The sequence below is a fragment of the Oreochromis aureus genome, linkage group 11 (genome assembly GCF_013358895.1).
Source record: "Oreochromis aureus strain Israel breed Guangdong linkage group 11, ZZ_aureus, whole genome shotgun sequence".
NCBI lineage: Eukaryota > Metazoa > Chordata > Actinopteri > Cichliformes > Cichlidae > Oreochromis > Oreochromis aureus.
Window position 1 is genome coordinate 34,250,577 of NC_052952.1, and position 26,977 is coordinate 34,277,553.

Consider the following 26,977-nt stretch of genomic DNA (forward strand, 5'->3'; position numbering starts at 1 on the left):
ACCAAAGTTTAATGTACCTTATTCCTCTTTTTTTCAAATGCACATGAATAATCCAGAGTTTTGGGCCTTTTTCTTACTCTGATGACTCAGACACACTGCAGTCTGGTATATATATAGCATTATGTATACAGTGATTTACCATGCACAAATGTAAGTTTTTGAGCCAATCCAGTGTATTTCATGGTCTCAACCAGGTCAAACTATAAAAATTGCATTAAACCTAAGTAGTACCTCTTGAGCTTTAAAGTCAGGCCAATGCAAAAAGTTGTAATGTGAGTACATTTTTTCCCCAGGATACTGATAAAGCTTGTAGTTATTTGATTAACTGATGTGTTGGTACATGCAGCTTTAGCTCCTACACCTCACATCTACTAATTTAAGCAACTGAACTGGACTTTAAATGCAGTCTATGCTTAAATCTCCTTTTTTAATGGTCAGTAGGGGCAGATCTCATGGTTGCAAAAAGTCTTGTTGTATGACCATATTAGAAAATGACCCTTCGCTTTTGATTTACGACATCTGCAGACACTTTCCTGATGACTTTATGGTCTCGTATGCTAGTCTCAAGGCCAATTTAATCCTGTGTCATTTTATAAATTATGGTTTAATTTAAGAAGAAATATGTAATAGTGTCTTTTAACTAGTGTATGACTGACAAAGGGCTTACCTTCACAATTCACTGCTGAGAATCAGCCTATCGTTTATATACGATCTAGCAATAAATCTTGAGTCAGTCCCACTTACACCGCCACTAGTGCAACACTGTTTGATCATACATAGCTTGTAATATTCGACTATGTCACATAATTAATTCCACATAAAAACTACCGAACTAATGTACAGTTTCTAAAAGAGAGAAGTCACACATTTAATCTCATTTATTTAATTACTAAAATCCAAAACATTATACTTGATCAGTTCACAGTAAGAATTTGGTTTCATCACAGTGTTCACGCATCTGTGGGTGATTTAATCGTCGTTTAAGGACTGTGATTCTTCACTTGTGGTGGAACAGATCATGTCCTCACACGCTCCTCAGACACGGTGCCCAGGGTGAGGAGGGCAGGTAAGATTTGGGATCTGAGGATTCGACTGAATTTAGTAAGCTTGTAATTATCTTCATCCTCCTACCTTTAATTGCCTGCAGTTCCTTCGGGGGTTTGCAACTTGTGACTTTGGACATAAAGGAAGAAAAAGCACTTAAGCAGAAGGTTCATGATGTGTAAACTGAACAAACAGAGCGGAGAGTTCCACCCCAACTTACCTGTAATTACTACTCTTGTAATTATTCTGCCAGGGGACACTGAGAAATTAAAAAAAACAAAGAAACAAACAAACATGTGCTTGCAATAACCGGCCAAAATCTGTGTTTTTGAGAGAGAGTGGGCTCTCTGTGACATTTCCCACAGTAGGCAGATACATAAAAACATAAAATTATCGAAATGTTTTATAGATGTGTGCAATAATCCATGAGCTTTATAGTCCTCTAGTGGCATCTACCTGAAATTACAAGAACAGAGGTGCATTCTAGCCTATTAATAAACCCAGTGTTTTAAGCAGCATTTTTGATCAACATGGTGTAAGGATCAAAACATAAATTGTATGTAAATATTGTAGGTATTAATGCCAATATGGGACAAAAACAAACATGAGGTTTTGCATATATATAACATGACCTGTAATCCTGTAACCCATGCAGCGAAGTAATTCCTCTTCATGTCTGATGTAGTTGCTGTAAAGCAAAAACAAAAGAAAAATAAACACATTTCATTTTTTTTCTGGTAATGGAAATTACCAAAATGTCCTAATAATCAGAGCGGAAGATAGATCACATTGTCTTATGCATGACCACACACTTCTGAGCTGACTCATAAAAACTGTGTGTGTAGTCTGTGTGATTTTTGTATTTTAGTGATTAGATGTTACAGTTTTTATTCAATCGATTTGGCACAATTCTCACAGCAGAAAAGTCTTTCCCACCACTCAGAACAGTTAGGGCATTTTTCATAACACGGACTCACCTGTGCAAAATACAGTCCAACAATCAAAACCATTTTCACATTTGTCAGAACATGAATAATCAGCCAATCACTTCAGCTCTAATGAAAGAATGAAAACCTTTCAGAAACAAAAATTAAATGCAAAGGTTTTTTTTAATTTTACAAAACTGATGAAATGAAGAAAAGCAGAATAAAACTCATAAAGTTAAAGCATCAGAAAAAAATACAGTCTGAGAACATAGCACCAATTACTGTTTAGTCCAGTGAAGTCACGATATACATTCAGCAACCACTTTATTAGGTACGTCTGCTCCATTGCTCATCACAGTAACCCAAATATCTAATCACCCTTTCACATCAGCAGCAACTCAAATCATTTAGACATGCAGACATGGTCAAGACAGCCTGTCAAGTTCGAACAAGTTCAAGATGACTGAAAGTGGCATGGTTCTTGATATCAGATGGGCTGGTGTGAGTATTTCAGACATTGTTGATGTACTAGGATTTTCCAGCATGGCCATCTTCAGGGTTTACAGCTGATAGGAAGGCAACAGTAACTCAAATAACCACTGGTTACAAACAAGCTATGCAGAAGAGCATCTCTGAAAGCAAAACACATCCAACCTTGAAGCAGATGGACTACACGTGGCAGCTCAGAACAGGAAACTGAGACTACATTTTGCGCAGACTCATCAAAATTAGACAACAGAAGATCGAAAAATACGGTACTCAGATGGCCTCGAGTCACCAGATCTATTCAATTCAGTTCATTTCAAAATTGTTTATATAGCGCCAAATCACAACAACAGTCGCCTCAAGGCGCTTTATATTGTAAGGTAGATCCTACAATAAATATCTCAGTACAGCAGAGCATCCTTGGGATGTGCTTTAAAGAGAAGTTTGGATCAGCAGCTGTGACACAAGACTGAAAGTATGTATTTCTATTTATTGCTAGTAAACCACTGAGAGTGTGTTACTGTATTTGATCGTTCATACATATTTGAAAAAAGTTTTAAGTCATTTGGTTGAAAACGTTGATGCAATGCTGGGCAGTTGAGAATCAATGTTAATAATCAATATATAGACTCAATAGGGATTTTGTGTTTTTCAGAGCAGAAAAATAAATTAATAAATTTTTGTACTTTAGACAGACTATACTTTAGTATCCAGGCCCTAAATATTTTTGTGTGCCCTTGTTGAAATTAAACTCCACAAGTGAATGAAAAAAATATATATTAAATTTAGATGTGCCAAAGTTCTCTGTGTATTACCAGGAAACATCCTCACCGGTGGCTACACAAACAAAAAAAACCTTGAGTTTCTATTTTTTTTAATGTTTTTATTATTTTTTTTTCTGACTTCTCATGTGAAGTGCCTGACTCTGTTCTGTATTACAGAATTTATATGTAAAAAATAAAAGATATTCTTCAGTTTACAAAAAAATCGGAAATCCCTCACAAAGGGTAGGAACGTGGCTCCAATAGTATGAATCAATCAGATGTGATCTTCAGTGTTTTCCGGCTGTACAGTGTTTGTTTGAAGTGTAAATGCATCTTATTCCTAAACTGCATAATATTTTTTTCTTTCTTTCTTTTGAAATTTCTGATTTTCTTAAACGGAGGGTTTGTAGACTATCTGGCAACTCTCTTCCGTAATCTCGTGAGTATGTTGTGTGCTCTCGCGGTATTCAGGCGGTCAATGCCTGATAGGAATAATGGCCGCCTTCGTAGCAATGGCTGGAACGGGGAACAACACAAGCGGCGTACCGGAGCGTTTTAGCTGACCAGGAACAGCGTAAATTACTGGGCACCCCCTTCTACCCGGTTTTCAGAACGGATGGGTAGAGGGGGTTTTGCCAAAGGACAAAAGAAACGAAAGAGACTCGGAGGGAAGAGAGGGACGCTAACGCTGCCTTTATAGCTAGCACTAGCTGGCTAGTTGTCGCTGCCGGGGAAGGAATCCGCGGAGTCGTGACAACCGTGCGTCGGAACGGGTGAAGGAAACGGCAGTTAAACGCTGGAGCGTGTGATCAAACATCTGGCTAAGCGCTAATATGAGCGGACCCGGACAGGACAGTGAGCCAGAGGCCAAAGTCCTTCTCATCAAGCGACTCTACAGGTACCTTGACGAGGCCGTTTTTGCCAAAGCTAACCGAGGTGCTAATTGAATTGAGCTGGCTAGCTTAGCAATAGTCAGTGCTTGGTACTACTAGAGAAAGTCCAGCTATTCTCTAACTTATCACCACAGTGAGTAAACCAGCATGCCCGTATACCTTTTCTTTGTAGCATCAGCTAAATTTGATGGGAAGCGCTTCATTCTCTTCAGCTTGTCTTGGCTAATGAGCACGGTAGCATTTGTCATCCGTGTCTTTGTTACAGAGAAGTGAAACAGAAAGGGCTGGGGCTGTTAACCCGACTGCTTATGTTTATTCCGACGTTTGTTCTGTTTCCACCTGACCCTTATGTTGTGGCAATTTGGCTAACAGCGTTGTCATCATGCTGATGCTATGTGTTGCCTAACCTGCCCACAGGGCTGTGGTGGAGACTGTGCACAAGCTAGATGTCATCATCGGCAGCAAATCGTCCTACAGAGAAGTCTTCAAGCCGGAGAACATCAGCCTTCGCAACAAGTAAGTACAAGTGTCTCGGGAGCTTTTGTGAAAGCGGCTGTAATTTGACTTAAACCTCACTGTCTGCATGCAGTCTCAGTCCTGACTAGTCTTGCTAGCTGTCAGGTGTGTATTGAGGCTCTGTCATGCCTCAATGCATGCAATAAATGCAGCATCAGTAAGGATACATTTCCTGGTGCTCTCTAGTTTCTAAATTTAGTTCACATGTTTATTTTCTAATATTTCCAGCATGACCATCTGCAAACAACTGACTGTGTCTTTATCTCAAAGTTTAAGCTGGAGGGTTTTTTTATTTTATTTTTTAGTTTAGTTTTATTTTTGTTTTTTTCCTTTCTGAGACAAAGACGAAAAGCAAGCGTCACTTTAACTGGTCAGCAGCTTGAACAGGACTATGGTGGTTATTTGTATACTGGATGTTGTGGACAGAAAGCTCAAAACCAATAAGAGGAAGTTGGAAAGTTAACTCAGGAGGCAGCATAATGATGGGTGTCTAAACAGTCAGCAAGATAAGGGAAATGTTATCTCATCCTGTTCTGTGATTGCTCTGGGAGTTTTGTGAAGCTATAACTAGACATGCCTAGAGTATCATCAGGACTACGAGTGAAGCCAGTAAACAAACCAGTAAATAAGTTAGACTATAAAATCAACCAGGAGCTATTTTGATCATTGATTCAAGTGGACTATTATTCATTCTGCTTTGGCTATCTGTCAAATTTGGTACCCGTTCCATGTTTAAACTTTCTGTTGCGATTGGTAGCCATTCAGAACAAACAGGCTTTAAAAGGAGAAGACATTGCGAACGCTTCCTGGCCATCCAGTGTAGATGTCAGTGAAACTGTTTGGAAGACAACGTGAACATTTTATTTGTACTGTATAATCTGCAAATTCTGACAGAAATCTGCAACTATCCTTTGAAGCACCGCCTCTCTAAAACAGCAATAAGGATCATTATTAGGTTATTTACATTATTATGTAAATAACAAAATAACTTAAAGCAAAAATTGGGAAACGCAAAGTCCGAAGTCTTTATATTAAGGGCCATCAGTCAAACAATACTGTTTGCTCTGGGTCTAAACAGAGCGAGTTGTGTGTGACGTCTTCTTTTGCGCATGCGGGCCGCTTTGATCGTTCACACTAGAGCGCATTTGCTGTCGCATTTTATTTGTAGTGTGAACAAGCAGACAAAAAAATCGGATTTGATCAAAAAATCGGAATTGAGCATTAAGACCTGCAGTGTGAACGTAGCCCTAGTCATGCAAAGCTACTCTTGAATAGGAATGGGAATTGATTTAGCAATTCCAATTTCATTATCGATATCACTTATCAGTTTGATTCCTTACCAGTTCTCTTGTCGACTCTCATTGGCTCCGCTTTGGGAGTTACCAGCTTTTCTAAGCAGCATATCAAAGACAGTACATTCTGCAAATTAATTGCATGCAGTGGGTCAAATGTTTGTGCTTGTTGGAGGTATTCCCCCTCTTTTTTGTGATCAGTATCAGGATTGTTACTCCAAAAAAGTAATGTATTACACATGTTACACAGAACATTTTTCTTAACAGTAATGATGCATTACATTACTTTCACGTTTTTCGCTAAAATGACCTGAAACCCATTGCCTAATAGTTACTCTTTAACAATGTAAACCTTAGACCACAGTCCCACACACAAACACAAATCCCTGCCCTAATGAGGACCCATTTATGATTTTTCTCTTAGTATTTAGGTATGAACACAAAGCCGACATTAAGAGACTTCAGAGTTATTGCTACAGTGATTCTATTTTAGAAACTTAAACAGATAGGAATGGAGGCTGCAATATGACATCTTATTGGTTTGTTACCTGTTGAAGTTCAGGGTCTGGCTGCTGTGCTGGGGTCAGCATTCACTAAGCTTTAACATCACTTTGGGTTCTTGGCTAGCTTGCAAAGAGCCAAAGTTGTCTTAGCATCATATTGCAGTTGTTTTCTGTTCTGCATGCAGTTTGCAATTTACCATTGCAATCTCGTCCTTTGTGCAGTAATATTAAAAGTAAGGTCCATATCCACGCTGCAGGCTGCGCCACAGTTCCTGAAATCAGCTGATTGATAGGCAATGAGATTAACAATTCCAAGAAATTAAACTACTGGGAATGGTTCTCGAATTCCATACCTACTCTTGAAGACACAAGAATCAAAATATGGAAGAATGTGACTGGTACTGAACAATGCTGTACTTTTAAGGTATAGATGGACATTTTTACTGCTATACTAAGCAGTTTGTTTACACTGAAAGTACAAACAAACACTGCTGTGTCAGTTAGTTTCAGAAAATGATTAAAAAGGATAAAATGACTTCTTTTTTTTCCCAATACAATTTTCTAATAATAACTAATTTATTCATGAGACTTTCTGTCCAGCAGTTTGCCATTGGCAGCATTAGCTCGTGTTGGAATAAAATGATCTTTTCTGATGTTAAAGTGTATGAAAAACCAAGCACTGATAAGCATCTTTATAAAATGAGAGAAATGCATCATGTACTTGCCTAAAGTATTAACATAATCGTGTCGTTTACCGCGCACAAGATCTGAGATTTCACAAAATTCTTGTGAACAACTTCTGAATCATACCCAATGAGTCACACAAGTCATTTCTGAACTACAGATATTTTGTTTTTTCCCAGTACAACACGTACTGTCGTGTTAATACAATGGGCCTGCAACCAGTCAGAAACCTCAAGTCTTTTTTCTGACTTTGGGATAAAACCTAAATATGCAGTCCAATAGGAATGCTGAAGTCACAGATGTTATAATGTTCAGCTGTCCAACTGTACTTCATTATACACACGTTTCTGTTATTCAGCTTCCTCTTATTACATGTGGTGCATGAAATAATAGAAACACTTATTAGAATAACAGAATTACAAGCTACAGCCCCCTCAATGAGCATGCAGATGCAACTTTGAGGTTGATTTAATCCCATTCTAAAACAGTTTCCACAAATAAATTTCACAAAGGTTGGTTTTATTTAAATGCATTTTATCTGGCTGGCATGGTGTGTTAATTTCATTGTCATCAAGAAAAAACATAATTTAGAAAAGCAGCAGATTTTCTTGCTTGTGGGGATCTCAAATTTATAAAGTTGCATTAAGTACTTGCTTAATGCAATTAAGTCATTTCTGCAGGGGCTTGGGTTTGAGTTTGGTAAGAACAGTTATTGCAATTCATTCTCCCTCTCTCTCTTCCTACTTTCCTGCCTACTCTTGGCACTCATCTGTCAAGAAAAGTCTAAGTATGCTCAAAAATGAAAGCAGCTAAATGTTATTAAGCTGCTGCATGACAAAGTTGTCAATATGCAGTCATTTCGGTCCTTGATGAGCCCGATACTTCATGTGAAATTAAAGCCGTTTTCACACGTGCAGTTTTCTAGATGCTACCCAACATAGATGGATATGAGATTTCAAACGTCACAGTTGAAACGGTCAATAATCTGTCAGCTTTTTATTACAAATCTGGCATATTGTCCAGTTTTTTGCGAATAGCACAGGTAGTAGTCTGGCAAATTCACGGCTAGTGAGCAGCTTTCTTGCCTTCTGCATGCTTGACTGAGGCTGCACTCTCACCTCAGGAGTTCACATTTACAAAAGTCTCACTTACTGTGGATTTAAATGTAAGAAAGTACTACTCTGACCAGTGTCTGAACCTGATACACCCAACAGTGGTCCAGAACTCGTGTGAAAACACTTAAATAATTGGTCCTTTAACCCAGCTGTCTTCTCATTGCACATGTGCATCTTTTTTTCTGTTTTCAGGCTGAGGGAACTTTGTGTGAAACTGATGTTTCTGCATCCAGTGGACTATGGCCGCAAGGCCGAGGAGCTGCTGTGGAGAAAGGTTTACTATGAAGTCATTCAGGTTATCAAGACCAACAAGAAGGTAAATGTCCCTGCAGCTGTGGAAAAATGGCCTCGCTGCATATATTAAACTGACCACATTTGTTTTCTGTTGCTACCTGGCTACTCCAGCTTTTACTTAAAAGGTGAACTCTCCAATGTATTTTATATCCATGCCAGTGACCACAAGAGTGTTTAGGAGAATAATAATTTCACAATAATCAATCCTTTTCAGCTGTCCAGTCTGCAACTTTGTTTTGGTTCATTGTCATAGCACTATAAAACTGCAGTGGATGCAGACATGATAGAAATGCTATATTTATAGTGTCAATACTTGAATTAATTTATGGTGATGAAATGTTGGTGTCATGTTCACAGCCAATTTCAGCTTTTAAACCTGCTTACCCTTTATTGCAGGTTAACGCTGGTTTAATATGAGAATCGTTGGATTATAAAGCATTTATTTTATACATTTTATTTTATACAAAATCTTCTTGAAACTCAACTTTATAACAACATGACACAGTTGCCAGTTTTAATCTTGTCTATTTTACATTAGTTATGTTTTCTTTTTTAAGTTGTCTGTTATTTCGGTGCAGATCAAAATAACAGTGTACTGTATACTGTTCCCTTCTCTAAAGTCCTCGCTTCTCTCTTTTGATTTGGGTTTTCTTTCACTGCAGCACATCCACAGTCGCAGTGCTCTGGAGTGTGCCTACAGAACTCACCTGATAGCCGGCGTGGGTTTCTACCAACACCTGCTGCTCTACATCCAGTCACATTACCAGCTGGAGCTGCAGGATTGCATTGACTGGACCCACGTCACAGATCCACTGATAGGTTAGATGAGCCAGCACGTTCTCACACTCTTAGATGCAGGCATAAAAATAAAATTAATGGTCTTTCATTAGCATTTAGGTCCTACAGTTTCAGGATCCTTAAACCACCCTTGAATAAAACTGAGTTATTTGTAACAACAACAGTTCTTTTAAAATGCCTAATATGAAAAGTGTAAATGTCTGCTGTAGACAGTATAGCTGGTGTCCTTGTGAAAACCTTGAAACTTGATGAAGATAGTTGAAACTTTATTGATTGTTAATCTATGTAATACATTACCTGTACTAGAAACTAAAGACTGACCTCATTTGCTACTGATATTTAAATGCAGTTTAGACTCACTGAACAAATAATCAGCAGTGAAGGTAATGACTCCTGACTACTCGACTGTCAAAAACTAAGACTAAAAAACTCCAAGACAAAAATCCTAAAGACTAATCACACTAAATATTCATGATTATGGATAATCATTAATATAGTTTTTTGTTTTGTTCTTTTAACTGTAATTGTACAGCCTTGTTGTCAGGGATAATACAGCCAGAGAGGTTTTATGTTCCCGCAAGGTGATGGTTTATAGTCTGTTCTGTAAAAGTACTTGTTCTTGACTCTGTATGATATTTCTTATTTTTGTGAAAAAACACTGCGAAGATGCCACAACCCAGCCTCTGGATATCGAGTAAATCGCCTCTTCTTATCCAACTTAAACAAAACTAGTTTTGAATGTTAACATTAGAGACATAATGCTTCAAGAGTATCTGTTCCCGGCTCTTTCATTTGGACTCTGTCCTACCCTGTTGCTGTGTTGAAATTTAATCTTGCTGTGTTGTTACATAAGTCCAAGTCATTTTGGATAAAAGGATTGGATAGATGTTTCAAATTAAAAAAAAAAAAAAAAAAAGAAAAAGTGTTGTGTAATTGTTCCCAACAGGGCGAAAGAAACCAGTGTCAGCCACCCCCAAGGAGATGGAGTGGGCACAAATGGCCTGTCATCGCTGTCTGGTCTACCTTGGAGATCTAGGTAATAATAAGATAATAGAATATGTAATTAATTCAACTATCTGTCAGGCTTGCAGAGGTGTGAGACAGAACGGGTGTCATTCAGCGTGGGAAAATTTGGCTCGGTTATATAGTATAGCTGGCTGAAGGCTGTTTGGTTGGTTTAGATGTATATGAGCCACAGCCACAGGTACGGGCAAAAAATGTCTGCACCACTTAACACTTGACTCCTGCAGTGAGAACATACGACCTATTTCCCTGCAAAATTACTGATTAACTTTAAAGCACATTAAATATATTGCACTAAAACCTAAAACCCACTAAAACCTGTAAAAATCCTAAATTAAGAAATTCATACTGGGTGACCAGTGATCCATGATTCTATTAGAGGAACTGTTTTCAAGCTGTTTTGGTTTATGATAGTCCAGCACCCTTGTAAGACTGTGAGAATGCTGTAGCATTAAAATGAAGGATGTTTCACTTTGTAGCTGTTTTTTGTTTGTTTGTTTGTTTGTTTGTCTAAAGCCATTCCAGGTCTGTGTGTTTGTGCACATTTCTGAAATAATTAATTTCAGTCTTCACCTTTTCAGCCACAATGCTGTAATCATATAGATTTGCATTTATTTTAACTTTAACTGTGATGTTTAATATCGTTTTCTCCTCAGCGCGCTACCAGAACGAGCTTGCAGGAGTGGAGGCTGAGCAGCTGGCAGAGCGGTTTTACCATCAGGCATTGTCAGTGATGCCACACGTAGGTGAGTGACGAGAATGTAGGGGTTTGTTTGTTTTTTCAAACAGTACTGTATTGCCATACCCGTGGTCTTACACGGCATGGAAGGGATGTGGGGTGATTTAAAAGTTGTATTTTTTTGCCAGAACAACACAGATGTTAAATCCAGTGGTTTAGTGTTGTTTTTTGGTTTGTTTGTTTTTGTTTTTTATATTGTAAGTATAGTATTGTGAAATATGCTTACTCACGTTCTCAGAAGTTCAATACACTTTTGTGTGTTTATTGTAAACATGGAGCGTATAAACACCTTTTTAGTTAAAATGGCAAGCTTAGCATTGTGCAAGGGTTGAACATTTTCCTGCTTTGTTTTTGTTTGTTTGTTTGTTTGTTTGTTTAAAGGCCTGTAAATATACTGGTGTAACTGGATTCTTGTCTATGTACACAACAACAACAACAATTTTACACTTACTGACACTACTAATACAAAAAGAACCATTAAGTTCATTCATGAGAATAAAAGATTTGTGGTCAGTATACTTGTGAGAAGAATTGTTACTTATTGTTTCTTGTAGTTGAAAAAACAATAAGACATCCGTAAATATCACTTACTTGCTATGAACATGTCCTCCCACCACCTCTTTATACAGACATTGTTCACATTAAATGCAGCTGTATTCATACTTTATAGGGTTGAAAGATATAGGGATATTTCATACAAACCTACATACACTTTTTCTTTTCAAATGATTTTTTGGGTTATATTACAATAGCATTTGAGAAACTTACAATTTCTTTTTTACAAATGTAGCATTACCCCATGGTATTCTAGGTACTAACTCAAAAATAAATGCTGACTTAGTTTGTGTTGGTTTTCTGCCAACAGGAATGCCTTTTAACCAACTGGGCACACTGGCAGGGAGCAAGTTCTACAATGTTGAAGCAACTTACTACTACCTACGCTGGTGAGCCATGTTTATGTACGTTTGCAGTGTTTTTAACTGCTCTGGTAAAGTTGTAAGTCTTAACAGATGTAATCTGTGTTTAGCATTCAATCAGATGCCCCCTTTGAGGGCGCCTACGGCAACCTGAAACGCCTGTTTGACAAAGCTGCCAAGATGTATCATCAAGTAAAGAAACAGGAAATGAAGAAGTTGTCTCCCTCTCGACAAAGGTGAGGCACATTCACCGGCTACCTTTTAAAGCTGGCTTACAACAAAGCTAGTCAGTCACACTTCATGCAGTGTTTTACACACAATTTAAGGGTCATTGTGGTCTATGAAGTGTGTTGTTACTGTGGTAGTAATAAACATTTTCCCTCTGAAATTTGTCAATTTTGGTAAATTTACTTTTCTTGGTCTTAATTTTTCCTCTTTTTGTGTGTGTTTGTGTTATTAATGGCCTTCACTGGCTTGCTTATCTACAGCTATCTACAGTAAAACATGTTGACTTCAGTCTGTTTACATTTGAGTAATTTAAATCCAGTCCCAGATGACTACTGGGGCTTCACTTAATTAACAGCTTATGTGCACTCTGTCTCAATCACGTAGGCGCTCTAACCACTGGTGAAAGAAAGCAGCATCTCTCTCCAGATGATATTAAATGATTGATGATCCCACTGGGTAAATTAGATTGTTGAAGAAACAAAAGTAACAGACATCAGTTGGAATAAAAGACAAATATAGACAAAATGAACAATGTTTTAAAAGGAGTGGGTGGGGGGGTAGTAGGAGGGGAAATAAGATTAAGATTGTTTTCCCACCTGGACAGAGAACAATGTTGTTCTTATTCCACATACATAAATAACCAGTAAGCAGCTTGTACTATATTAAATCCCTCTGTGTTTTCACTTAAGAGTCCAAATATAAAAAAACATGGAGCCGAATATATTGTGAACAGGTGTTGTTAATGACATTGCTGGAAGTCTGTATGTTCTCTTCCATGTTCCTGTTTTCTGTTTTTGCTGAGGTCATAGGTCAGATGTTTCTAAAACCACTGATGTTTTCATTTTAAAATGTTTTTCTTTTCTTTTTCTTTATCAAAACATAGAAGTAGTAAATTGATCTTTTATTGTGTTAAACAGTCTGTAGTTGATCATTTTTTGCTGTGACCTTTTCTGCAGATCGAAAGACATTAAACGGCTCCTGGTGAGCTTCATGTATCTGCAGAGCCTGCTGCAGCCCAAGAACAGGTTTGTGTTTGTGTTGTGACTCTGCGCCCACACTGTTTTAGAATCAAAGTCCACAGTGGAAATAAATCATTTGGTTTTGTGTATTTTAATGCTTAACCAGTTTATCTTTTAGTTTATGCCAGATAAAGGCTTTTACATTCATATGTAGTAAATATTTAACAAATCTGTTTATAGCGTCTTCCCTCTGACGTGGTAGTCAAGTTAAATATTTAACATTCTAAAGTCTGAAAACAGATCTGTTGGATTCCAGGCTAAGAGTTGATTGCCTGTAAAATGTAGATGTAGGATTACTGCAGGGTCTGTCTGGGCCAAGTCTAAAGTTAAAATAAAGGAAAACAAGATTTTAAATTTGCTTTTATTTCTAATAAATTTCGGTAATTAGATGGCATGTTTAAGACTGGACGAACAAAACACAAACAAAGTATTTTAAAAATCACTTTTTAAAAGTTTGAGTTCATGTCAAATTCTAAAGTCTGAAAAAAGATCTGTTGGGGTGGCTGCAGCTCAGGTGGCAGAGCAGGTCAGCCACTAACCAGAAGGTCGGTGGTTCGATCCCAGGCTGCTCCAGTCTGCATGCCAAACATCCTTGGGCAAGATACTAACGCCATGTTGCTCTCCGATGCATCCATCGGAGTGTGAATGTGTATGAATGTTAGATAGAGCACTTAGAGCTTAGAAGTGCTTGTGTGAATGGGTGTGATTGGGTGAATGAATTAGTTGTGTAAAGCGCTTTGAGTGCTCAGAGTAGAAAAGCGCTATATAAGAACCAGTCCATTTACCATGTCACTTGCTCAAGTTGTTCCACTATGAGTGGTCAGATTGTTAATTTTGCTTAGGAAGGAATTTACTGAAATGACCTGGAGGTATCTGTGTAGTGGCCATAATCAGAGCTGTTCAGATTTTCTAAATGCTAAGGAAAGGAGCTTCAGCCTTTTATAGCAGAGCATACTCTGAACCATCCGATATGAAAGGAAAGGAGGTAATTCCACCCCATAATTCATAGTGATGTGCCACCCGACTGTTCTTGAAAATGGTCAACAAAAGTGTGGCACAGATCATTTAAATGTCAAATATAAGTGTGTTTTCCATTTCATGCCATAATCTGTTGATATGTTTTGAGCAACTATAGGCTGTTGCACCCAGAGTGGAAATATGAATATTATATTACTGTAATAAAATCTTCTTGTTGAGGTGTTTCTTTTCATAGACTGTAGATTTGCATAAAAGCTACTTTTGATTGCAAATTTATGTACACAAAGTACAACCAAGGTCCACCACTATATTTTCCCTTAGACCATCAGTGTTATCCTTGGAAATTTTAAATTGCTGAAGTGCATTTACCGTGTTTCTACAGTAAGTCTTTATTTTGTGTGGTTTATGTAGCCCGATGGAAACGGAGCTGACTTCACTCTGCCAGTCGGTGCTGGAAGACTTCAACTTGGTGATGTTCTACCTGCCACCGCCAACACATGGCGGTGCTCACCACACCCCTAGTGAGGAAGAAGAGGAGCAGCAGCAGCACAGTGACAGCTCCTATCCTGTGCTGCCTGACAACCTCATCTTCAAAATGGTGGTCACATGTCTGATGGTAGTGCACAGCCTTAAGAGAGGAGGTAGGTGGTTGTGTAATATTTAAGCTGTTCTAGAGAGTTCATTTTTGATTACGTCACCACAAGTGAACAAAAAGTTTTCAGTACGTCCTCTATGAATCAGAGCACATGTGATGTGTTCACTCCCAAAATGAAATTTCGACCCTAAGCCTTTGAAAGCGGTCTGTTTTGACAACAATTTGTGTTTAGTCATTAAAGCACTGAATTACTTGGAACTTTAGAGGTATAAAAGTAAACCTTTCTTGTGTTTATTTACCAAAGTGTTTCTGTGTATTTTGTTCTTAGGTTCAAAGCAGTACAGTGCGTCCATAGCATTCACTCTGGCCCTCTTCTCCCACCTTGTAAACCACGTCAACATCCGGCTACAGGCTGAACTGGAAGAAGCAGAGAGTCAGGTGCCTCCACTTCAGACTGACGCTGCAGGTGAAAGAGAAATGTATTCTTTTCCTGTATGTTGGGGAAAAAGCATAAAAATGCACCTGCAAGCTATTTCTTAGCTATAAAAACCATCATCAACCAGCACAGTATCAATAACAACTGTTGTTTATATGAGTATGTTGACTTTTTAAGATGTATTGGAGACTGTGTCGATATATGATGCTGATGTGTTACTTAACCTGACTCTTTAAAACCATACCAGGGTTTGCATCCTCAACCAGCACAGTATCGCAACTGTTGTTTATATGAGTATGTTGACTTTTTTGTTGACTGTGTCGATATATGATGCTGAACACCCTGTCCCAACAATGAATGCTGGGGATAACTTTAATGGAGCTCATTGGCACTATTCAGCCTTTTTAATGTTGAGAGTCTAAACTAAAAAACCTAAATAAGGACAGCATTATGGAGAATTTGTCTATGTTAACATACACAGTATATGTCAGCACAAATTAGGACAGAAGCAAACAATTATAAAGTGATGACAACTACTGACACTATGCACATAACAGCACTCCAAGGAAAGGAAGGAAGTCGTGTCTTTGCATTTTATTTTAATCACACGCTATATATAAAGAAAGTGCTAACAGTGATTATTGAGCAGTTAAAGATATTTTTGTCCAGCCCTAATGCTTTATTTATAATGGTAAGCCCATACACCCCTCAACCTTAAAAGGCTGATGGAGAACTCGAGAATGAAGCGATGTAGGAGTTTCAAAATGATACCATGGGTGTATCTACTAACCGGACTAGTTCAAATTTTAGTGACCTTGACCTGAAGGTCAGAAGTTTTCTGAAAATGCTGTGAATGTGATAACCTAAGATCAAAGTGATGTAGGATTTTTGAATTGTTACAATAGGTGTATCCAACAAGGCTGAGTGGTGCCACTGGCTTCCACCAGTATTTTTGTGGTTTAAAGTAAACATCTTTTGGTAAAACTGGAGCTCTTGTGAAGTTTCTCTATTTTTACAAAGCATTTGCTTAACTTGGTTGTATATTGAGCGAAATTAAAGTTCCTCTGAGTGAGTAAGCATTATGTATTTCACTGAACATACTAATGTTTAGTCAAATACATAGTTGAAAGTAATTTTTTTTCCAGAGAAACATCCTCAAAGAACCTGAATGAAATTAAGATGCAGTTTTTATCTCTTATCTAGATGATCTGGACATGAAGGATACGACCGCTGCACCGACAGATCCCTCTGGTGAAAGGCCTTTGCAAAATGGTTCCCTGGAGCAAGAGGATGAGGAGGATAAGGATGAAGATGGCTCTGAAAGGGTTGCAGCCAACAAGCACGGCAGCATAGAAGAACAACGCAAGATGAACGAAGAGAAGCAGAGGCAGAAGAAGAAGTACAGCCGCCTTTCTAGACTCCGCCGTCGCCGCTGTGCTCGCAAAGACTGTCACGGAGAGGATGAAAGTGACTTGAGCGAAGGCTTCGAGAGTGAAGAAGAAGAAGATGACGATGAAGAAAGAAAGGGCCGTGCTGATTCAACGGGTGGGACCACAACAGGAACGCCAGTCAGCTTGTCATCTGTGAAGAAGGAGCCCAAGAGAGATGCCTTGGGCGAGGAGGGCAGCTGGGGAAGCGGCTCCGAGGAAGAGGAGGAGGAGGAAGGAGGAACAGCGTTTGATGTAGAAACTGATTCAGACATGAACAGTCAAGAGTCTCGCTCAGACCTAGAAGACATAGAGGACACGGAAAACTCTGAAAACTCAGAGGGTCACGTCCGGGAGCACCAGGATGACGAAGATGAGGACCAACCAAAGGAAGTCGGAGGAGAGAGAGATACCACCGACACCCCTCCGACCACCAATGGGCCTCTCATGTCCAGTGACTCCAGCATTACCAGTAACCTGCAGGCCATGTCTTCTCAGCTCTTCCAGGCTAAGAGATGCTTTCGCCTGGCACCAACATTCAGTAACATGCTTTTAAGGCCTCATGCTTCGTCGTCCTCAAGTATTCCAACCCCTACTGACAGCTCAGCTCCCCCCTCCCAAGAGACTCCTCCTCCTCCTCCTGGAGATTCCCCCTGTGAAATGAACCCCGGTACTGCCAATGGAACCAGTGAAAATGGTAATGTTTAACATTAGTTTTATATAAAACATAAAATCTGTGTTCCCTTTATGATGCTCAATCATCTGACCACAGAAGGTTCACAGTGTTCTAATCAAGCTTGTCTTTTGGCTCATTTTTCCTAATTCACCAGACTTGGACTCTGATTCGGAAGGAAGTCAACACAGCACTCAGTCAGTACATAGTGAAAAAACCCTCTTAGAGAAACTGGAGATTATGACCAATCAGGGGTTAATCCAAGTTGTTAAGGTGTTTCTAGACTGGCTACGGACAAATACCGATATTATCCTCATGTGTGCGCAGGTGAGGTGACAGATTCTTTCCTGCTTTGTTTACGAAACGCTGACTTTTCAGGATTGTATTTCACAAACCGTGATCATCTGTGTGTTCTCTGCAGAGTTCTCAAAGCCTGTGGAACCGACTGTCTGTGCTGCTCAACCTGCTACCAGATGGCAGCAAGATGCTCGAGGCTGGTGAGTTACTGGTTGACTGCACTGCACAGAGATTTCTGCTTGTCTCAACGGCAGTCAGGATCTGGCATTTTATTTCTCCTGTGTCCTTAAAGATTAAAATCTAGATCTTATCGATATTACTACTCACTCTGAGCCTCATTCAAGCGCATTTCTTTATCCTTAGCCTAATTATCTCTTAAATGACTTTTTCTGAAGCTGAACTTTATTTATTTCTTGGAAACACGAACCAAATAACACTTGGTAGCTCAGGAGATGTAAAGCAGTAAAACGAATTGTGTGTTGTGAGTGTGTCACCACGGTGAAACGTGTTATCAAAACAACACATTTTTTTTAATGCAGTTAGGTGATTTTTCTTGTTGTGCTTACATCTGAGCTCTGATCTCATTCCTGTGCTGTACACTCACTTTACCAACAATACTGTGTAACGCTCAGCTCTCGCACTGAATAGTTATCTCCCTGTGTGTCTTTAACACTCTGGTGAGTGTGCTCTGAGTCTACGTTTATGGTACTAATTTGTATCTGTGTGTGTGTTCTTGCTGCAGAGCTCGGTCTGAACGCTGAAGTGACAGAGTTGTTAAATGAGTGTGAGCGACCGGATTTGGTCCAGAGTCTGCTGCTGCCTGAGGATCTGGCTCTGCGACACCTGCCTGCTCTCAGTGTAGCCCACCGCCGCCTTGATTTTTCCTGCCGCAACCCCTCCCTCAGTCCCCTACAAGAGGTACAGGCACTCAGACTCATACGTGCACATCAAATTAAGTGCAGGCTAAAAACACTGGAAGGCACAAAAGGAAATTGTCTGTCTCTGATTTATTGACTTAAGCTGGGTAAACACTGAGATTTTGGTTATTGTAGGAAAAAGATGACACATGTGAAAGAATGGTGTTCTTTGGTCGTGACTCCAAACAACAGTCCTACAAAGAGAAGATCAAAAATGGCTGTTGTAAAGGGACAAAATTCAGACAATATGAGAAATCCAGAATTACCATCTGACAATGTAACTGCTCCCTGGACCTGTGTCTGTCAAACCAGCCAATGAGAGCACAACATAAAGTCAACACAATATCCACACATGTTGTAGGAAAAAAACAGCATATGAAATGGATGTGAGAAAACAAAGAAGAAATTCTAGTTTGAGGTGTTGCAGCACAGATTATTTGGTTGTTGTTATGTCATCCTGCTGTTATCATGATCAATGTGCTACGCCACCAAGGGGAGCAGCCATGCATCATAGACAAAGATTCAGCGGGGATCGTCATTGTACAGTCTACACTGCTCCAACTCGAAATAAGTTTAGACAAACAAAAACTACAATAAATACAGACGAAAACATGATTCAGTTTTATTAAAGAATCACTGAAAATGCAATAAGAGTTTAATTTTACAAGATTTAAACATTTAATGAAATTAGCTCAGTAATTGAAATTAGAGCTGAAAGTATTACTTAATAGTCATTTAACAGAAAAATAGCTTTTCTCTTAGTGTTATGTAATAGTGACCTAAATACTTACAGACTGTGGACTGTTTATTGGAATCGGGGGGGTATGAACACAAATAAGTTATTTAATCGACTTAGAACTCAACCTACAGATAAACTGATCATTTAGAAAAGCTGTTTATAGCTCTTTAGACCTGGCCAACATAAGAACATTCTGCTGTCTCTGTTTCTGCCTTTGCTGACAAATCAAGATGTACTTCACCATCTGTGGTGTTAAAGAGTAATAACTGGTAAATGACTGTCCATTCGACAAATATGCAGTCAGCTGGTTTTCAAAAATGACAACCAAATACTTCCTGAAACCACTACTGCAACATATCTTCAGATATAGTTAAGTACAGAGATATTTGAGTAAAACTCCTGTGAAGTCTAAATGTGTAATCAGATATCCTCAGTTCTAAATCTTTGCGTCATTAGTTTGTTTTGTTTTTTTTTGTCTTTGTGTTTCTTTCAGTGTGTGGTACGAGTGTGTTGTATTCGCAGCTTTGGCCACTTCCTGACAAGTCTCCAAGGCAACGTGCTGCACTTCAACCCAGAGGCGGGCATCTTCACCAGCATTAGTCAGTCCAAACAGGATAATCTGGTGCAGCAGGCCAAGGCCCAGTTTCGCATGGTGATTGACATTTTAGTTATTACACAGTTTAAAATTTTAAAAAACCTGTGGTGTTGTGTAAGTGTGAAAACTATTGTGACCTATAAAATAAATATATAATGACCTGGAACCAAACATGTTTTTTTTACATATTAACCCCCTGTTTTTGTTTTTTGGGGGGTTTTTTTTGCTTGTTTGTTTGTTTTTGTTTTTAACTTTGTTTGTCCAGGCTGAAGAGGAGGCTCGTCGAAATCGATTAATGAGGGACATGGCCCAGCTTCGACTACAGGTTTTTATTTTAATTACTGTCCCCTGACTCTTTGTGTTATCACTTTATAACAATCACTAATACATGTTAAATTGATGACTAATTATGGTATTATAATTATAGTTAATTATAGTTTCTTTACAATTAACAAATCATGAAATGGTGATGTTTACTAATTGGTTAATGATTGGTTTAATTATTAAGATTAAGTTTTCAATTTAGGTTTAAAAACCGCTGTCTGCAAGTGAGGGTGTTGCTGCTGCTTATGCATCATAGGACCTGCTCAAAGAGAATGTGTATGTCTCTAAGAAGTGCTGGATATGAGAACAGCCTCCCTCTTTAGTGATGAAAAAAACACACAAAGTGTTCAGAAAGCTCACTGCAAAAGAGGTCCAACATAATCAGAGAAAAAACAGCTGTAATTAACAATAATCTGTCATTAACATAAAACATGAGCCTGATTGGCTGGCCAGAGTTAACAAGAAGAAAGGAAGCAACTCCAACCACTCCACAGCAGATTTCCTGTCTCTGACACAAACAAACATTAGATCTAAATCTAATAGAAATAAAGTTGTGAAAAAAGGGCCACAGAGTCCATCAGAAACGACTCTAAATCATACAAAAACAAACTGAAGGCAGGAGAGACCATGAGAGACAACCTCCTGCTCACGTTTGGTAGCTTCCAGTTTGTAAGGCCACACCACAGAGCTTAGTGATATACAGGTAACCAACAGGGGGCGGGAGGAGACATGCAGCATTAGTAAATACATTATGTAGTATATCAAATGCCATGTGCACCAGTGTCATCAGAATGTAATTATCTTTTATCAGCTGTGACAAAATGTTCATAAAATTTATTGGAGAAATCTTGAGAAGAGAAAGCAAGGAGTGACATGGTTTATTAGACTACAAGCATCCATCACTGACCCTGATTATGATACATAATAAAATAAAATCTACACGCTTCTTAATTTAATCACAGATCATAACGACTTAGGTTCCTTTCTTCTGTCCTCTTCTTGCAGTTGGAGGTGTCGCAGCTAGAGGGCAGCCTTCAGCAGCCTAAAGCCCAGTCATCCATGTCTCCCTACCTGGTGCCAGACACAGCTGCTCTGTGCCAGCATCTGAACCTCATCCGGCAGCTGGCTGGTAGCGGCTGCTTTATCATCATCATCCCACGAACAGGTCAGTGCACTGTCGCATCTTTTGTCCTGAACAGCGGTACACAGCCGCTGTTTGTACCATTTCCCCACATAGGTGGTGGGGATTAATGGATTTACAGGGATGTTTCTCTTGTTCAGTGATTGTGCTTTATAGGATGACAGAGCAAAATATAAGTCTGAACCTAATCCTTTATTTAAAAAAAAGTCTGAAAAGCCTCTCCATAAATTCGCACAATTTTACTCACCACTGGAATTGGACCCAAGGCCAAGATTATGCAGGAAAAATGCCAGGTTGTCTTAACACTTTCCTTCTCGGATCCCTCGTAGGGGTAACCCTGGTTTCTCATTTCTGAAACGTAGATTTTTACAAAAACTAATTAACTAAAAATATTTTTTTAACTGGCCAGTCTAGTCATCCATTTTCTGTTTCTTTAATGGCTTCAGATTGTTTTGATTTCAATTCTTCTTAGTATTATATTATTGGAAATTATTCCTGCATACGGCTGGGAATGCAGGAAAAAACAGATCCCTGCTATATTTTGGTATTAGTGTAATTATTGTAGTCATAAAATACATCTTTAAAACTATATCTTGGTGACACCTGCAGAAAATCCTGATTGGCACAAAAATGCAACTTTAAATAGATCATTAATAAAGTTAATCAAGTCTAAAAGTTGTTAAGAGGAGGATTTGTGATAGTGACTCTGCTCATAAACACGACTGATCCACATGTTGGTCAAGACGAAGAGTCTGTGTTACCTTACTTTGAAGTCGATGTGTGATGTATTTAAGTTTTCGGAAATCAAGCCTCACTTTTTTCTTTCTTTACTAAGTGAAGTTAAACATATTTTCAACACAGTCCTGTTGATTTTTTTTCCCCTTTTGTGGACGAGTTTGTCACAGATGGAGACTAGTTTTTTTTTTTTTACAGAATTTGACAGAAAATGAATAAATAAATAATAATAATAAATAATAAATAAATTTAGAGTCAGGCTGTAACATGTAACGTAACACAAATTGTGAAAGGAATGAGTGGTGCTGAAACAAACATAAATCTATTATCAGTCATCGTAAAATTCAATTTAATATTTTAAACAACTTATAAAATCAGTATTTGCTGATTTGTCTTGTTATTTTTGTGGTGCTTGAACATTACAAGCAATCTTCACTACTTTATAACTTCTAGCCTAAAAAAAACTGATTAACTGATTATTAATAGAAAATTGATTCTTTTATAATTATTTGTTGCCCTAAAAAAAGAGAAAAAAATCCTCACTAGTGGTTGTGACAGCTCTGGTTTAATTGGTGTGTACCGAGCTGCTTCCTGACTAATGACACTGGACAGCAGCAGTTGGTCACATGTGCCAGTTTGGGGTGACCTGGTTACTGATTGGTTTGGGTGCATACCTGCATTCCACGTGGAGTAAATCATCTCTGGCCGGCACGTCATTCCCCTGGCGCCTCCCTCGTGCACTTCCCGTCACTGTTCACTGACTTGCAATTAAATGAACTCGGTTCTAGCTTCATTGTGATTTGCCCTCTGCTCAAAGTGTACGAGTCAAAATCAACCTCCAGACCTTCTGAGCACTGGAGTTGCTGTTCGCCCAGGTGTTTAATCTGGACTCCCCTTTTCTTTTAGTGATTGATGGACTTGACAGGTTAAAGAAGGAAAATGCTGGTGCGAGGGATGGAATCCGCTTCCTGGAGTCTGAATTTCGTAAAGGCAACAGGTGGGTTAACTTGTGAGATGAACATTTATTTCAATAAAAATTCTCTTTAAATCTTATTTCTTTCTTTCTCTGTAGATACATCCGCTGCCAAAAGGAGTCAGGTCGAAGTTTTGAAAGAGATAAGCTGAAGCGGCAGGACATCGAAGCCTGGTGAGCCCTACTTCTCTTCTGCTGACGCCTTATTTGTTCCCATGAATATGACTTCAAGCTTGACTGACCCAGTTTCCTTGTTTCTAGGCATCTGTACAAGATGGTGGATAGTTGCCGTCAGCTAACAGTCTCCCAGAGCAACGGAGATGAAGATACAGCCGGTATGGTGACCATTCTTACAGGCCATGAAGTGGAGGAGCTTTGCTCTCGGTCAGCAGCGATGAAGGTCAGTAACTCGATGTATGTTTTATCTCACAGACACGAGCACTCAGGACCTTTCCCACCTATAGTTTCTGCTCTAATTTGGCTTCAGTGCTGTCTTCACTGCTTTGTGTTCATCACTGTTAAACACGGATCAGTATTTGCCAAGATACAGCACTGTGCAAAAGTCTTGAGTCACTCCTCATTTTTAAATATATCTGCATCCAAGGAGTCGGACTTTGTTGTAATTTTACCGCTCAGCCATAAAAGGCTATTGTCGTCACCTCTGCGGGCAGGCACGCGGCATTTGTGAATGCACTAACCCTAGAACGAGGTGACATAGGAGCTTCAAATTTATACCAAAGGTGTATCTACTAGAGATCTCGGATGTATTTGAATCCCAGTGATCTCAACCTCGAGGGTCAGAGGTCAAGTTTTCTGAAAGTCTTGTGAATGCGGTAATTCGAGAAGGAAGTCACCTACGATTTATACTATAGTTGCATCTGCCACAAATGTCTGGAAAGTTTGACCTCAAACTCACCATCCCACATTCACCTCATCTACCACTGCTACAGATGGAGCAGAGGTGGTGCGGGAAACAAAGGAAAACCAAAAAGCTGAACAAAAAATAGAAATAGAACATAAAAAATGATAACATAAAGAAATACATTAAAAAGTCTGCATCCAGGAAGCGCATCAGATGTTACCTCAGTCTGGGCAATACTAAAATTAGAAGTGAAGGGTTCAGCATATTTGAAGCAAACATTTAGGGGAAAAAATCTATCTTGCAAAGAGTGTGAACTACATGCTGTCATTGATGAAAGTTCTCACATTCTTTAAGGCTTTCGTGGTGTTTCCTGTTGTACTTTTGTGTTTAACTCACTGGGTCTGTAGGTGAAGTTTATCTTTGGTCTGAGAAGGTGACAAGTTTTGTCACCGCTTGCAGACTGCGGACAAGTTCTGCCGACTGAGCTTAAAAATGTACAAATTTGAGAAATACTTTGTGTTTATTTATTTTTCAGGATATAGTTAGTTATATTGTTACTTCATTAGAGTTATTTGATATTATATTTTGCACTCTTATCTTATCTTCATGCCTTGTTTTCTCTCCACCAGGCGGCAATCCAGGCGACTGGCTCGGCAGGTATGGAGCTGAAGAACATTGTGGAGTTCTACCGTCAGTGGAAGGAGATTGGCTGAGAGGTCAAAAGGGGGGCAGCTGTCGGCGCTGCGAACAGCTGATCGATCACAACACTCGCTCCCTCTCTCTTTCTCCCACTCTTTTGCTCTGTGTGTATCTGCGTCTCCAAAGGCAAAAAAACAACTGAAAAGAAAGCTGGATCGAGGAGTTAAAAAGCTTAGAGGGCTGGAAAAGTAAATAGTGGAGTTAAAAAAACAAAAACAAAAAAAAAGTAACTAAAAAAAGAGAAAGGCGGGCAAAACGACGCTATAAGAAACAGCAGATCTCCCACTCCTAATCCTAAACATAAAGAGTGACCCCTAGTGGTTGGGGTGAGGAAATGGCGGGATGACGCTACACAATTTTAAGTGCCCCTGGTTCACTCCCTAACCAGGAATACACTGTATATGTTAGCAAACGAGTACATACGTGTTGAGAGAAACGGCGAGCACACAAACACATTCAAGCTGAATCCATATAGATATTTAGAGCAGTGGTTTGGATTTCCGTTCCCTTTTTCCCCTTTCCCTTCAGTCTGTATTTGAGAAGCAGGGTCAAGAATGTGCGAGTCTGGTGGGGCTGTGTTTTTGTAAAGTCAAGGCTGTCTGACGACAGCTTAGAGACAGAGAAAACGTGCTCTGTTCACCTGACGCTCGAGGCTTCCAGCCCTCAAAAACGAAACGGGCATCTCGTAGCTCGTCAGCCTCTAGGAAGGGTTGAGGAAGACTTCTCTGGGAGCGGTTTCTTTCCTATGTGGCTTTTTTTTTTTTTGGTTTTTCTTTATTTGCAGTGTACTTTTGTGACCAGTGACTTATGTATTGTGCTATCTCAGTATGAGAATAGGAAAAAAAACATGACAGGTGTTGCCCTGTTAAAGGTTTTAATTTGGATTTTATTTTTGTACCCAAATGATGTTGTTTATTTTGCTTTTTCTAAGCTAAATCTGAATGATATATGCAAGAATGTTTAAGGGAAAGGAAAGCGGTTGCTGTCGTGCATTGATCGACTAAACAAGTCCTTCAGTTCTGAAAATTAAAAGGAGCCTAGAATCTATTTATCGAGGTGTAACGTTAGTGCGAGGCGGGTAGCTAGAAGCCGATTGGCCTCATGTTGTAGCTAGTCGTTATGGAGGCTAAGAAGAGAGAAGGAGCTAGCTGGCTTTTCCCCGAGGAAGGTGGGACCCCTGTAAACTCCTAAAATGTACCCCATCTACATCACCATTTCCATAGTGACTGTCCCATCTTGCACTGTGCAAAAGAAAACCAGTATATGTGTGTGGCCATGCATTGAACAATAAAAAGAAACTCTTATACGATGTTGACCTCTTTCTTCTTATCAGTCCTCTGTGACCCTATGTCACCTTCTTCTCTTTTTTTTTTTTTTTTTTTTTTTTTCCACTAGATCGCTAGAGTGATAAATCAAATAGCCGAGAGGCAGAAAACTGGTGACACAAAACCTGTGAAGACAGCTCTGTCCCCTGCAGCTGGGAAGGGAGGTTTCTTAAACAGCCTTTTAGATAAAAACAGCACAGGGCTGCACTGGGGTTGTGTGGGGGTGGAGCTGTTTTCACATACTTGCGAGACATGAAATACAATCCAGGACTCTGGTTTTAGTTTGGAATACCAGTTCCACGAATTTAAAGGCTTCTTGGAAGCAAAAACCCAGCATACAGGTTTATGAAACTCAGGATTTTACAAGTCTAGGAAGTAATTGTAATATCAACAGTTGTGAAGGATACAATACTTATATTTTGTTAAAGCTACACAATCATCCACCAGCACCTGTTTCCTCAATTAACTTCCTTTACAGATGGTGGTTTAAAAAAAATCCACTCTTTGATTAACTGTAGTTTTAAAGAGAAGCCAAATTGTCTCTAGGAAAATGACTTTTTATTCAATTTATGAGCACTCACTGATAGGTCAACAGTTTGTGTCACCAGTTTCAAACCTAATTTGAGACCATATTATGTTAATTTTTATAAATTATGCCCCTCTTTTTTTTAGTTGAATTATAAAACAGAATGGTTTAAAGTATGGCTTCAGAGTGGCTACCCTACGAGGTGTGGTGTCCTCCATTTTTCAGTCAGATTCACCCGTCGCTCCTGATGTCTGGGGCAGGTTCAAACCTGAAGATGTTATGCAAGTTTTGCTGTAGTTTGAGTCTCCTCTCCTGGGTGTGTCAGAAGCGTGAGAGCACATGAAAGAGTCTGGATGCTTAGACATTGGGCACATGCTCACTGTGAGTCTGCTTTCATCTGTGAGAGCAGGGCCAACCGGCAGCAGCCCTGCCAGTTCTGATGTTCGTTAGTAATCCCAGTCGAGCTGCACTGTGCTGGTTGTGCACTGGTCCCA

The 26,977-nt window shown here is 39.2% G+C and overlaps 1 protein-coding gene and 1 long non-coding RNA gene across 2 annotated transcripts; one reads left to right on the plus strand and one right to left on the minus strand.

Annotated features, from left to right (window-relative positions):
- Positions 1 to 919: 919 nt before the first annotated feature.
- LOC120442659 lies at positions 920 to 4,383 on the minus strand. The gene is made up of 3 exons (XR_005614841.1): positions 4,273 to 4,383; positions 1,265 to 1,732; positions 920 to 1,173 (listed from the first exon to the last, which is right to left on the minus strand). It is a non-coding gene; the product is annotated as an uncharacterized LOC120442659 (long non-coding RNA).
- smg5 (SMG5 nonsense mediated mRNA decay factor) lies at positions 3,681 to 25,941 on the plus strand. Its single transcript, XM_031733688.2, has 22 exons — positions 3,681 to 4,118; positions 4,531 to 4,629; positions 8,416 to 8,539; positions 9,180 to 9,336; positions 10,262 to 10,351; positions 10,995 to 11,084; positions 11,943 to 12,021; positions 12,105 to 12,230; positions 13,179 to 13,247; positions 14,631 to 14,860; positions 15,143 to 15,280; positions 16,454 to 17,374; positions 17,508 to 17,677; positions 17,772 to 17,847; positions 18,390 to 18,565; positions 19,797 to 19,955; positions 20,164 to 20,223; positions 21,228 to 21,387; positions 23,005 to 23,095; positions 23,171 to 23,245; positions 23,333 to 23,471; positions 24,563 to 25,941. The coding sequence occupies exons 1-22, from the start codon at positions 4,054 to 4,056 to the stop codon at positions 24,644 to 24,646; spliced, it is 3,378 nt and encodes a 1,125-aa protein (XP_031589548.1). The 5' UTR covers positions 3,681 to 4,053; the 3' UTR covers positions 24,647 to 25,941.
- Positions 25,942 to 26,977: the final 1,036 nt, after the last annotated feature.